This window comes from Chiloscyllium plagiosum, unplaced genomic scaffold (assembly GCF_037043375.1).
Source record: "Chiloscyllium plagiosum isolate Xiang-an unplaced genomic scaffold, Cpla_swu_hap1 HiC_scaffold_36, whole genome shotgun sequence".
Classification (NCBI taxonomy): domain Eukaryota; kingdom Metazoa; phylum Chordata; class Chondrichthyes; order Orectolobiformes; family Hemiscylliidae; genus Chiloscyllium; species Chiloscyllium plagiosum.
In genome coordinates, this window is record NW_028270174.1 from 8,928,719 (window position 1) to 8,943,375 (window position 14,657).

At 41.3% G+C, this 14,657-nt stretch overlaps 1 protein-coding gene across 2 annotated transcripts in view; it reads right to left on the reverse strand.

Moving 5' to 3' along the window:
* Positions 1–3,405: 3,405 nt before the first annotated feature.
* grid2 (glutamate receptor, ionotropic, delta 2) overlaps positions 3,406–14,657 on the reverse strand; it is a 994,028-nt gene continuing 982,776 nt past the window's right edge. For both annotated transcript variants that reach the window (XM_043674402.2, XM_043674401.2), the window contains one exon: positions 3,406–6,096. In XM_043674402.2, the coding sequence (XP_043530337.1) occupies positions 5,674–6,096 (423 nt within the window). In that variant the 3' untranslated portion in view covers positions 3,406–5,673. The remainder of the gene's footprint in view (positions 6,097–14,657) is intronic.

Sequence of the window (14,657 nt, forward strand, 5' to 3'; positions counted from 1 at the left end):
GTGACTAGTGGAGTGACACAGGGATCAGTGCTGGGTCCATTACTGTTCATCATTTATATAAATGATTTGGATGTGAGCATAAGAGGTATAGTTAGGAAGTTTGCAGATGACACCAAAATTGGAGGTGTAGTGGACCGCAAAGGTTACCTCAGATTACAACAGGATCTTGACCAGATGGGCCAATGGGCTGAGAAGTGGCAGATGGAGTTTAATTTCGATAAATGTGAGGTGCTGCATTTTGGGAAAGCAAATCTTAGCAGGGCTTATACACTTAATGGTAAGGTCCTAGGGAGTGTTGCTGAACAAAGAGACCTTGGAGTGCAGGTTCATAGCTCCTTGAAAGTGAAATCGCAGGTAGATAGGATAGTGAAGAAGGCGTTTGATATGCTTTCCTTTATTGGTCAGAGTATTGAGTGTAGGATTATGGAGGTCACGCACAGGACATTGATCAGGCCATTGTTGGAATATTGCATGCAATTCTGGTCTCCTTTCTATCGGAAAGATGTTGTGAAACTTGAAAGGGTTCAGTAAAGAACTACAAGGATGTTGCCAGTCTTGGAGAATTTGAGCTATAGGGAGAGGTTGAATCAGCTAGGACTGTTTTCCTGCAGCATCGGAGACCAAGGGGTGACCTTATAGAGGTTTATAAAATCATGAGGAACATGGATTAGATAAATGCACAAAGTCTTTTCCTTGGGGCGGGAATGTCCAGAACTAGAGGGAATGGGTTTAGGGCAAAAGGGGAAAAATATAAGAGACCTAAGGGGCAACTTTTTCATACAGAGGGTGGTACCTGTCAGGAATGAGCTGCTAGAGGAAGTGGCAGAGGTTGGTACAATTCCAACATTTAAAAGGCATCTGGATGGGTATATGAATAGGAAGGGTTTGGAGGGATATGGGCCGAGTGCTGGCAGGTGAGACTAGATTGGGTTGGGATATCTGGTCAGCATGGACAAGTTGGACCAAAGGGTCTTTTCCATGCTGTACATCTCTGTGACTCTAATCTCCAGGATCTGCAGTCCCCTTTCTCCTTGGATGAATGCAGTTTCAACAAAACTCAAGGAGCTCAACACCACCTTGGATAAAGCAGCACTTGACCACCATCACAAATAACAAATTCAGCTTCAGTCCCTCCACTACTCGCGCACCATGTCTCCATCTCCACAAAATGCTTTTCAGAAATTTAACCAAATTCTTTCAATAGCACTTTCAAAACCCGTGCCGTCTATCAACAAGATGGACAAGGGTATCAGATACATGGGATCATAAGCACTAGTAGGTTTCTCTTTGACATTTCCACAGTCTAATTACCTGGAACTATATTGTCATTCGTTCACTGACACTGGGTGTATGTCCTGGGGCTCCCTTGCTAACAGCACTCCCTACTCCACAAGCACAGCAATGGTTCAAGAGGGCAGATCTTCGCTGCTTTCTCTAGTGCAATCAGAGATGGAGAATGAATGCTGACCCTACCAATAATACCCATGTCCTGCAAATTAATAATAATAAAGACAAACATGTGGCAATATAATCTCTTGCCCTATTGTAATATTTTTATTGGCAGGAATATATGCTAAAGTGAAAGTCACCAGAGTCCCAGAAGTACATATGATGCTGTATCATTAAAGGGACATGATTGGTGGTGAGTCTGACCTTAGGATCACCACACCTCAGGTCAGGGGTGAGACTGAGATGATGGGGTTTTCATGGTGACCTGCGCTAGTCTGGGAATTCAGCCTGTGCTAGTGGTATCACACACTAGCCAAGGACACACTAATATACAGCAGTTTGCTGCACTGCACCAGGTACTGCAGAGGTGACTGTGTTTCAAAGAATAATATTGCTGAACTCAAAACGTTAACTCTGTTTCTTTCTCCACAGATGCTGCCAGATCTGCCGAGTTTTTTTCCAGCAATTTCTGTTTTTTCTTATCTCAGATTTACAGCATCTGGATTATTTTGCTTTTAGTTTTCAAAAAAGAACTTGCTCGTCAGATGCTGGTGTTGCTGGGTGGGTCAGCATTTGTTACCCTCTTGTAATGCATTGGTAGTGTCCCTGCCACTGGACTGGGAGGCATGGGTTCAAATCCCATGTGCTCCAAAGGTATGCAAGATCATCTCTGAACAGGTTGATTAGTAAAACAGGTTTATTGCCCATCTCTAATTGGGTTCTTCCATGTTGAGAATGCACCATATTGCTACAGGTCTGGAGTCATATGTGGTCAAGGACAGGTATATCGGACCAGTAGGCCAGATTTTTATTAAATTCAAATTTCACCATCTTCCATGGAGGGATTTGAGCGCATGTTTCCAAAATAGTGGCCTGTAATGCTAGGTTAGTAGCCCAGCAACAATACCAGAAGGTTAGCTTTATTACAGCTGACCGCATTGTGTAGTGTATGAACAAGTTTGTTAAATGTGACTGGATGTGGTCATGTAAGATTTATGACTTATCATGACACCCTTGAAACCCATGTCTGCACACTGCCCCTTTTGTACCAATTGGATGGTGTCCAATCTCTTCATGAGCAGTTTGGAAAGGGGCTGAATGGCCTATTGCTGCTTCTAATTCCAAAGACCCTATTCTTAGTCCTGATTGCATTGTTTTTGACTGTGAATAAAAAGCCTGATTCAGGATCATGTGGTACAGTGGCAGTGTCCTTACCTCTGAGCTAGGATGCTTGCATTCCAACCTTACCTGATTAGAAAATATGAACAGCCTACCTTCACCACCTCTCCCATCTCCAATAAATATATAAAAGATTTTAAGAAAACACAATTTTTAAAAAGATTCCTATGATTTTGTTCTTGTAGTGTTGGTTGCAGTAGTGCACTGGAAGGGGCTGGTTTAGCTCAGTTGGCTGGAGGGTTGATTTACAAAGCAGTGTGATGCCATTAGTGTGGCTTCAGTTCCTGTTATCGTGAGAGATTTTCCTTCTCAACCTCTCCTCCAACCTGAGGTATTTTGTCCTTCAGGTCAAACCACTACCGGACCTCTCTCTCTCTCTCTCTCTAATGAGAGAACAGCTTGGAAGACAATGGTGACACAACAACAAGTACACTTTTATATTTTCCTAATCAACCTGTTCAGAACTGTAATGACACATCTCTGGAGTAGGTGGGACCTGAACCCAGGTCTCCTGGCCCTGAGGTGTGGACACTACCATTGCACCATAAGTGCTTAACCTTTATGAATTACAATTTACTTCCATGAAAATCCTGAAGGTAATTGACCTTGATCTGCTCAGCTATTTTTGATTGGTTTAAAATAATGAATGAAAGACCAGACAAGAAAAAGAAACTTTTTTTTATTAGACAAATAACACACAGAAAGCTTCGCCACTTGCAACGGAGCATCAACATCCCCCCCCACCCCATTTCCCTCCCACCCCGAAAAAGTGTTCTTTTTATGCGACACTTACATCAAAATAAGCCTATAAATATTGTTTATGGTTAACTATATTCTAACCCAGTAAATTATTGTAATCAGGCTTGTCCCTATAATATTGCATCCAAACAAAAATCAATAATGAGACTTTTGATATGAAACTTGAGTGTTACAAGGTTAAGACAAGTTGGGCATGCTTTTACTAACTTGCCCTTGGTCTCTATAAACTGTCTCCTGTTGTAAAAATGGAGTGTTGTCTGACACTGTAGACATTGTATTTGTACAAACTAGAAACCTAACTATAATCATACGCTACTTCAGAACAGGTAAAAGAGAAGAATTAGCTTCAAAATATATAACTTCTATATGATAGTCCATTTTGTGTCGTACAAGAGGATTCAGAGGAAACAGCCATGAGCCATATATACGTTGTTCTCAGTTCATTAATGTGTCTGAGTTAAATCACACCTAATGTTGATACCAAACACAGAAAAAAGTAGCTGCTTTCTACCTACCACATTTTCAATTTTTTTTTGTTTTAACAAAAATATTCTTTTAATAAAGATCAGGAAATCTTTCCACGAATCTGTCACCAATGTTTTAGTTTCTTAAGAGTTAACAGTATAGTGAAAGGTTCTGAATGGTAGCGCCCACATCTCCAGTCATCTGCTTCTGCACGTTTATTGTCTCCCATGAAGGAGCTTGTTTTGTTGCAAAATATGTTAAAGTTACAATTTGACTACCGCTTGACTAACTACCCAACTGCTTAAAGCTGCAACTTAGAAAGAGAGAGAAAGAGAGAGACAGAGAAAGAGAATAGCTTTTGAGGGTTGTTGTACTTATTTCCAATGTCAGCATGAAGCAGTTAAATCTTCCTAAAAAGTTGTGGAAATCTTTTAATCTACACCAATTCACTAGCATTTAGAGAGTGATACATGAAGTTCTTCTGTCTGTTCAGTGAATATCTAGCTACACTATGGCCTCATTGGTTGGTTGAAGAGTTTTGTGTGAGAAATACATTACCTTTTAGTGAAATTAGTTGCTTTTAAAGATCCAGCAAAACTGTATATCATTCCATGTGATCACAAAAGTCTTCAATTATTTTAGGGACTGCAGTTCTGTTGGATCAGTTCAAATGTTGATAATTCACAATACATTTCTCCAGTTTGAATTATTCATTGTCAGTAAAGTTAAGGCCACATTCAATAAGAACATTCAAAAGGGAATTGGATCAATGCCAGAAGGAGACACACATTGCCAAGCTAGAGGGCAACATAGCAGGGCAATGGAATCAACTGGATAGATCTTTCAAACAGCTGGCACTTCCTGTGCTGTTGGCATTGCATGATTGTTTCAAGTTTAAATTGCAATTACTATATATTTAATGGAATCAAATTAGTTAAAATTTCAGCTGCAGTTTTTGTTGCTAGATCTTTGGGCATTCTATTAGCTGTCATCCTGAACACAATAATCATCATGATTTGTTAAAAATTTAAATCCAACTTCTTATAATATTTAACCGGGCTCTGCAATTAAGATGCTGAATCATTACTTTATATTTTGGTGGTTTCCTCAACCAGATGACGGACACTGGTTACTGATCATCTACAAACATCCTAAAAATGGCCATAAACTCAAGAGGTCCAATTTCTTTCAGCAGCAAGGACATACATTCATCTAACAAAAGTGAACTTCAGGTATTCATATCCTGCTGACTAACACTTTGGAATCAATCATTGCCAGAATATGCCAGGACTGGTCTTGCAGGAACTACTGCAGATTTAATCTCGACTGTACATTAGAAAATATTTTGCAGAGGATGCAACCTCCAAAGCTTCTTCGGCAAAAAAAAATGCAGGGACCACAACGTATTTAAGTTTTTGTTTTGCAATATGATGCCAGAAATATTTCTACAATCACACGGATGGCTTCATATATACGTGACCTTATAATATATAGCATTCCTCAACTTGCAGCCTGAATGTTCTTTACTTTTACTAGCAGGACTGTGCCTTTGGTCCAACATGAAGTAACATGTGAAACGGTCAGCAGTAGAAGCCTTGAAGTCCAATGCAGCAGAAATAAACTTAGGTTGCGGCAAACAGGCTGGAGTTGTTGCGATTATATTTAAAAGAAAAAGCTGAAACTAAGATCCTGACCCCCGCCCTTCCCCCTTTTCCTTAAAAAAAACACAAAGAAAGTTACGTCCAGGTTAGAACTACCATGAAATCTATCGTCTCACAAACTGAGTCCCGACTGGAATAAAAGAACCTTAAGGTGAGCCATTCATATGGAGGTGCCCCGGTCAGGGTCATTGTTGAGGCTGTATGCAGCTGAGGGGGTTGGTTGATATGGGATAGAGGACATGGTTTTGATGGGACTTCGGAAAAAGCCGCCGTTTGGTGCCCTGCTCCGGAAGGGCCCAGTTCGATGGTCAGGCATAGGCCCGAATGAAAAACCCGAGGCGGCTTTGGCGGACAGGCTGCGGCTTATAGTCTGGATTTGCTCTGGTATGAAGGTGGTCGTGGTGATGTGAGTGTTCCTGAAGTCACTGATCTGCTCGAGACCTTGTCGCGTAGGGATGGTGTCCACCTCCAGGGGAGTCAGGTCTATGGACGAGGTGGAAAACTGCTTGTGGGGACTGTCGTCATCCGTACAGAGGCTGTTCACTCGCCTGTGGAGATGCTCCAGGTCAATCTCCTTATCCTCCTGTCAAAGGGAGGAAACAGAAAAAGATGTTGAGAGAGTCAAACCATGGCAGCTGGCCCAGAATGCAGGCAGTCCAACCTGCAAATTCCGGCTCAGGCCCACTTTCAATCGTAGGTAACGCTTGATTTTAGAGGAACGTTTTTGTCAGAAACAGTGCAGAACGGTACCACCCAGTGTATGTGGAGTGCGTCTGTTCTGAGAACTGGCATCCTTTGTTGCATTGCTGCTGAACATTAGGCAGTGATGGATCTCCATGAGATCTTACTATTCACACAAACCCTCATTGTGCTGGCTGCCTTTCAGACCAGAGCTGGCAGCAACAGATCAGAGTGTCCACCAACTGCTGCAAAAACTCACCAAGGCTCCTCCGACAAGACTGCTAAAACTCACAACCTCTGCCATCTGGAAGGACAAGGGAAGCAGATGCAAGGGGAGCACCATCACCAGCAAGTTCCCTCCAGGCCACTCACTATCCTGTTTTGGAAATCAATTGCCGTACCTTCACTGTTGTTGGGTCAAAGTCCTGCAAATCCCTTCCTAACAGCTCTCTGAGCAAACCTATATCCCAAAGCCTACAGCGGTTCGAGAAAGCAGCTCACCACCAACCTCTCCAATGAGCATTGGGCAATAACTGCTGGTCCACTCAGCAACGCCTACATTCCATGAATGAACACAAAGAAAACTTTCAAATGCTGGAGAGACATGGCAGATGCATTTAGAATTAAACGTTTCTTTTCTCTGCACTTTTTAAAGGTGCTCGATGCAATAGGTGGCTGAAACATAGTATACCCCTACTCCACAATATCCCAGTTCTTTGTTGCAATTCTGTGGACAGCTTTGAATGCATTAATCAATAAGTGTGTCCACATCTCATGAATGAATAAAGAGAAAGATCAATCAGCCAAACTAATGAGGGTTGATGCTAGGAACTATTTTCGTTGCCATGTCTTGCTTTACATCCCATAAAGATTTCAATAATAAAATGATCTTTGATCTTATTCATGCATGCTGTCAGGACTCCTATAGGAGCTAAAAGAATTTGTGCAAGAAAACACTACAATCACTTTTTTACATGGCAAGATTCTCAATAATGACCAGATCGTTTGTTATCGTCATGTTTTTGAGTGATAAATCCTGGTGAGGACACTAGGGATAAATCTCCTGCATTCTTCCAGATATCAATTACATTCAGATGAGAGGGTAGATTTTAACAGTCATCTTAAATTCACAGAATTACTATGGTCCAGAATTAGACCATCTGGCTCATCATGACTGATGAGTTTCTATTACCTAGTGTCAACCTCTTGCATTTTCCTCACACCTCTGCACACTATTTCCAGCCAAACAATTTCCTAATACCCCTCTTGAATACCTCAATTGGAAATCTAGATTTCACCACCTGCTGAGATGGGATTTGAACCTATGTTCCTCGAGAATTAGGCTGACATCCTGGATGACAGGTCCAGTGACAGCATCACTATCTAGGTTTCAGGGGTTGTAGATTTAAAAGGTAAAATCAAAGGATCCTGGGCGAATTGCTGCAGTGCATCTTGTACATGGTACTCACTGCTGCCATTGGTGGTGGACAGAGTGAATACATAAAGTTGCAGCTGGGCCAATCAAATGGGGCTGCTGTGTCTGAGGCAGTGTAAAGTTTATTGAGTGTTGGAACTGCATTCATCAAGGAAAGTGGAGAGCATTTTCATCTCACTTCTGACTTGTGCCTTGCACATGGTGATTTAGGAGATGAATTTGAAGAATTAGAGCAAGAAGAGGAGAGAAAGATAAACTGTACTTTCGTAATATCTTTGAATATATCCAGTAATTCAAAATGGTGCTGGTAAGTGGCAACGGTCACCGTATTCTTTTTTAAATACATGTGACAATAACTCATTCAATTCAATTCAATGAATAACTCATTCAGAACTTCCAGCCTTTCACCTGCTCTGGTAGCCACAGTATTTAGTTCTTAGTCAATGGTATCTGCCAGGAATGATCATTGTGGGGGATTTAGTGATGGTGATGCCAATGAATGTCAATGGAGCAAGGTGGAGGGGAAGGGGGTGGTTAGAATCTGTCTTGTTGGAGATGATTATTTCTGGGCTATTTCTAATTTTAATTGCCACTTCCCAGTGAAAGTTAATCTGTGAAGGCTAGTTTCATAAAACTGACTTGTATCCCTTTGACTTGAAATGGTGAAGGTGATCAAAATTAGAATTGTAAATGATCAACTGATTCAGTAAGATTGACAGGAAGAAGCTAAACCCTCTGGTGGGACAAATTCTTAAAATTCAAATGCGACAGGCCAGGAGTGAAATCAAGGAGCATATTTCCACCCACAGGGTAGGAGAAAGCTCAAAATCTATCCCCTAAAATGCTGTGGATGTGGGTGTGTAAAGGATCAATTGCTATTTTCAAAACCGAGACCAATCAGTTTTGCTTGTTAAAGATACATTAAAGGAGATGGACGGAAAGTAGTTTGGTATGCAGCTCACCACTGCCCTCACAGGGCAATTAGGATTGGTCAACAAGCACTCACCTGGACAGTGACAAACACATCCCAACAAACAAAGCAAACATTGAGTTGAGGAACAGATTAGCCATAGGCTGATGAATCATAGAGTCCCTACAGTGTGGAAGCAGGCTATTCAGGCCATCAAGTCCACACTGGCCCTCCAAACAGCATCCACCCATCCCAACCCAGCCCTGTAACCTCCCTCCCCCCACCCCACCCCCATTTTCCCATGGCTAATCTTCCCAGCCTGCACACAATGAGCAATATAGCATTCCCAATCCACTAACCTGCACATCTTTGGACTGTGAGAGGAAACCAGAGCACCCAGCAGAAACCCATGCAGACATGGGGAGAATGTGCAAAACTCCACACAGACAGATGCGTGAGCCTGGAACTGAACTCAGGCCCCTGTGAGGCAGCAGTTCTAACCACTGAGCCACCGTATGATAGAACAAGCACAAACGGCTAAATGGCCACCTCCTGTCACTCTGTTGCAAGGATTGTAGGACAGAAAATACAAAGCTTCTCAAAACTTGCTAAGAAAATACTCTAGCCCGATCCTTGACCTATGTTCTCTTTAGACATCCAGCCCATAGAATAAGAAAACAAAAAGGGATGGGATTAGTGTTCTCTATTAGCACTTTGCTGACTTCACTGAGAAGGTATGTCATGTTATGTTTTCTACATTTACCTGGTGAGAGGTGAGTAGTTTGATTTCTCAAGCTCTTACCTGCTGAATCAGTAGCGTTAGAGGTTACTTTCAGTCATCTGAAACTTCTTAATCCACACAATTTAATTGTATTAGTAGAGGTTACATCAGCTTGAAAGGGTCAAAAAGGATGTCTGATCCCATTTTACAGGGTGTTATACATGTCAAGTTAACAAAAGTGGAGCCTTTCACAAGTAAATTTATATTGCGGACAATTATTTGGTTTAATGTTTGAATGCATATTTGTAATGAATATGTTAAACATGCAATTAAAACAATTTGATTATATGAAAATTATATGCTAATCAACTATGTTGAGTTGCAGGATGCAGTCATCACTCTACAGTCCCATAATACTTTATGTTCTACTATTTAGATTTAAAACAGGATGATTTTGCATATTAACACCTTATTGTTAAACCTTGTTAAATCTAATTTTAGTACAGACTGGTGCATGATATTTCATTAAGTTGACTTATCACAGTTCCAAATTAAGAGTACCTAATTAAAACAAAATGCATTGACATAACGCCTTTCATAACCTCTAGACATCCCAAAGCACTTCACAGCCAATGAAGTACTTTTAGTGCATTCATTGTTGTAATGTAGGATATGTAGCAGCCAAATTACACAGAGTAAGTTCCTGTAAACTGATATGTGCTAATGATCAGATAATCTGTTTTATGATGTTGGTTTGGCATAAATATTGTCTACAACATCAGGGGTAATTCTCATGTTTTTCTTTGGGAAAATATTGCCTGGGATTTATGCCTAGCTGAGAGGGCAGTTGGGGAATTGTTCTAATTTCTCAACCACAAGACAGCACCTGTGACAATGCAGCACACCCTCAGTTTTGCACTGGGGACTGGAGTTTAAATTTCTGCTCAAATTTCTGATATAAACCAACAGCCTCCTACCTCAGAGATCAGCACGTTACCCATAGAGCTACAGTCGAGCCACCTGAACAGATGACAAAATGGATCTTAGTATGTGATGCAAAACATTTACCAGCAAGACAGCATTACCTTTTATTCACCCCCTTATTCTTCCTGGCAAGTCAAAAACCATTGAATGAAATTTGGGTTTTGTTTAAGATTGGCTGAGGATTTGCTTATGTCTGCTCTGCACTCTCACTAAAGATGCATTTAAATATATTTTTCCATGTTGGTGAAGAAACAAAATTTGTAATTGCTTGACCGTTCAGGTGATGGATTACATTTATATGGGTGCCACTGTGGTCTTGCAGGATAATAAGTGACAAAGTGAATTATGAATTCATCTGTTTTCGTGACGTTGTTTGAGAGATCAGTGCAATCTTCTATTGAGCATCTGAGCTGCTTCAATTTAGCATTTCACCTGAAAGGTGTTTTGACAGTGCAGCACTCCTTAATTTGCACAGGTTTCTGCTGGAGTGCAATGTGAGCCAATGGCTTTTTGATTGCAAGAGATGAGCTTGTTACTAAATGGTGAAGACAGAGGAAATGGGCAAACAAGAACCAAACCATACCAAATGTGTTGAATATTGCTCATTGAATACTCACTATGACAAGTGATCACTGCATGAATTAGTTTCTTCAATCCCCCTCTCCTTCCTTCTGCTCCTCTCAGCATTTTTCTCTTGATTCACCTCTAAGCCACACACCATCCTGACTTTTGTTTTTCCTTCAACGTGCCAAATCCTGGAACTCCATATCTTTTTTGTCATTCATTCATGAAGTGTTAGCATTGAATATCTCTAATGACCCAATGTCAATGGCCTTCTGTGGTGAAGAACTTCACTGATTCACTACCCTCTGAGAGAAGAAATCCTTTCTCATCTTTGTCTCAAATGTGCAGTCCTTTATTCTAAGATTAGGCCATCTGGTCTTAGACTGTCCCACAAGGGGAAATAACCCACCCTGCACCAACCCTGTCAAGCTCCTAAAGAACCTTATATATTTCAGAGAGGTTGCCTTTCATTCTTCTGAACTCTTTGCCCCAGTACATCCACTTCTTCACCATCGTGTGGATCAAATTTAATTACTGGGTAAGAAAGCTGACTGTTTTTAATGGCAATGAAATTGTAATCTAAATGTAGAGAGGGATGGGGCGATATTACAATTAATCTTCTTCAATTCCATTATTGATTTGGCCTGTTCAATACCAAGGATTAATGTTTGTGAGAAGATTTGTAGCTCGGGTGCTCGTTGTTGTGGTTCTGTTCGCCGAGCTGGGAATTTGTGTTGCAGACGTTTCTTCCCCTGTCTAGGGGACATCCTCAGTGCTTGGGACCCTCCTGTGAAACGCTTCTGTGATGTTTCCTCCGGCATTTATAGTGGTTTGTCTCTGCCACTTCCGGTTGTCAGTTCTAGCTGTCCGTTGCAGTGGTCGGTATATTGGGTCCAGGTCGATGTGCTTATTGATTGAATCTGTGGGTGAGTGCCATGCTTCTAGGAATTCCCTGGCTGTTCTCTGTTTGGCTTGTCCTATAATAGTAGTATTGTCCCAGTCGAACTCATGTTGCTTGTCATCTGTGTGTGTGGCTACTAAGGATAGCTGGTCGTGTCGTTTCGTGGCTAGTTGGTGTTCATGGATGTGGATCATTAGCTGTCTTCCTGTTTGTCCTATGTAGTCCTTGCATGGGAATTTGTACACTACATTGGTTTTGCTCATGCTGGGTATCGGGTCCTTCGTTCTGGTGAGTTGTTGTCTGAGAGTGGCTGTTGGTTTGTGTGCTGTTATGAGTCCTAGTGATCGCAGTAGTCTGGCTGTCAGTTTGGAAATCCTCCTGATGTATGGTAGTGTGGCTAGTCCTTTGGGTTGCAGCATGTCCTCATTCCATTGTCTTTCCCTTAGGCATTCTGTTGATGAAATTGCGGGGGTATCCGTTTTTGGCGAGTACATTGTATAGGTGTTCTTCTTCCTCTTTTTTGCAGTTCTGGTGTGCTGCAGTGTGTTGTGGCCCTTTTGAACAGTGTCTTGATGCAACTTCTTTTGCAACTGGGACAACACTACTATTATAGGACAAGCCAAACAGAGAACAGCCAGGGAATTCCTAGAGGCATGGCACTCACCCACAGATTCAATCAATAAGCACATCGACCTGGACCCAATATACCGACCACTGCAACGGACAGCTGGAACTGACAACCGGAAGCGGTAGAGACAAACCACTATAAATGCCGGAGGAAACATCACAGAAGCTTCACAGGAGGCTTCCAAGCACTGAGGATGTCACCTAGACAGAGGACGAAACGTCTGCAACACAAATTCCCAGCTCGGCGAACAGGACCACAACACCAAGGATTAATGTGGACACTGTTTAATTTGTGCTATTGAATGTCTGAAACCATGTCCACAATTTGATTTTCATTCTCTTCTGAGAATTCTTGTTTAAGCAGACTGTGAACGTACTCCTACTCTTGACAATACATCATCAGATTATTGATATAACAGAGAGAAAAGATCTGGCTGCAGTCAATTCATTGGTAGGTGCTAAAGCCTTGCGACCTCAAGTCTGTTACTCCAGTGATGCTTCACTGTTGGAGATTCTGACTTTGGGCTGAATCATCAAACTAAGATTTTGTTCACCTTCTCAGCTAGATCTATAGTATCCCATGGCTCTATTTGAGAAAGACCAGGGAATTATACCCAATGCCCAGATCATTACTTATCCATCAACAGATATCATTAAAAACAGATTACTCAGATAATGTCACATTATTGTTTGTGGAAGCTTACTGTGTGCAAATTGGCTGTGGTAGTTCCCTACTACAACACTAGTAGCATTTTTGTCGCTTTACTTCATTGAATGTAAAAGGCTTTGGGAGGACCTGAGTTTATGAAAGACGTTACATAAATCAAGTCTTCTTCCTCGTATCCTATAGGAGTAATTTCAAAATTCCCTATGGATGAGTCTTTTTAACCTTCGGAATAGTCAGAGCCTGCATGCCTCATATGCTAACCATTCCCAGTTTAGTAATTCCAATTCCAGTAATTTGCACACTGAAGGCAACCTTGTATCTGAAATAAGTGGACATTTTTGTCCATTGCAATAAACCCTGTAGTACTCGTGTTTAGAAGGATACTGTCACAATCCTCTTTCATTGATTGGATCCAAAGGCCTATTTACTTTACAGTGGAAGAGGAGCAATCAATGGTGAGTCTTAACAAGAAGATGCTTTTGTCTTAACAAGATGTAGTTTATTGCATGACAGCAATTAGCTACAGGTTACATTAATGAAGTAAACATTGATACTAACACGACCAGGAAATCTGTGGAAAAAGGCATTTTCTTAAATGGGGTGGAGTTTAATGCAGTCTCCAACGTTAACCCTTTCAGGACAATTACCTTTCACAACAAAGCCTTTCCAAATAGTGAGGCTTGCTGAATTGGGGTTTAGTGGATGACAAGACTACTTGTTGATCCCAGTTACAATTTTAAGTTGAATCCAGCAGTGAGGACACATTGATCTGCTCATGAACCATAAGGTCTAAAACTGTAGTTTTAATTGAATGAGGAACATAAATCTCTGGGGTTGTGTGCTGGCATGCAGATGTATAATTTGCTCATGCAAACTCTTTGTTCAAACTTGATTCAATTAGGTTTCAGCACTCATTCTCACAGTCTTGTCACTTAAGGCTTTGGGCACCTCCAGAAATTGATTCATTTGACAATGAAAAGCAACTCTCAATATTCAACAGAGCCAGTCGTGGAATGAAGATTTTCAGTAGATCATTAATAGTATCTCCCAAAAGATTGGCCTGAACACAAAGCAGAGTATGCATGCGGCACTGCGCATGATTCGTTGATGATAAGTGGAATTGTAAATAATAGAATAGCATTGTAGATGTACCTACACTGCATAGACATTGGTGGTTCAACAAGGTAGCTCACTATCACCTTCTCAAGGATAGCTAGAGATTTAAACATTGCTGAAAGGAGACAGGAGTTCAAAGCTTTTGGTTTGCACTCAGCAGGACTCAGACACACAAAACAAACTAGAAAAAAGGAACACTAAATTATACAGAATGAGAAGAGAATATCAGTTTGCTGGGCAATCAATTGATGTGGAGATGCAGCAAGAACAGTTAACTGCCAATCTTCATTCTAAGACCAGACAGATTCTGATTGGTCAGGGCATTGACCTGGGGATGCAACAGAGATTGGCTGTCTCCATGACCCTCTTTTTCATGGAACAAGTGCAATGTATGGACAAATTTCCTCTGTCTGCACAAAACAAGGCCATGTGTGCTAATTTATGCAGCTTCTAGCTCACACAGATGTTTTGCACTGTGAGCCTGGTTGATTTTTAGTGTAACTCTTAGCCCAGTTTGGATTATTTAACAAATCATGTC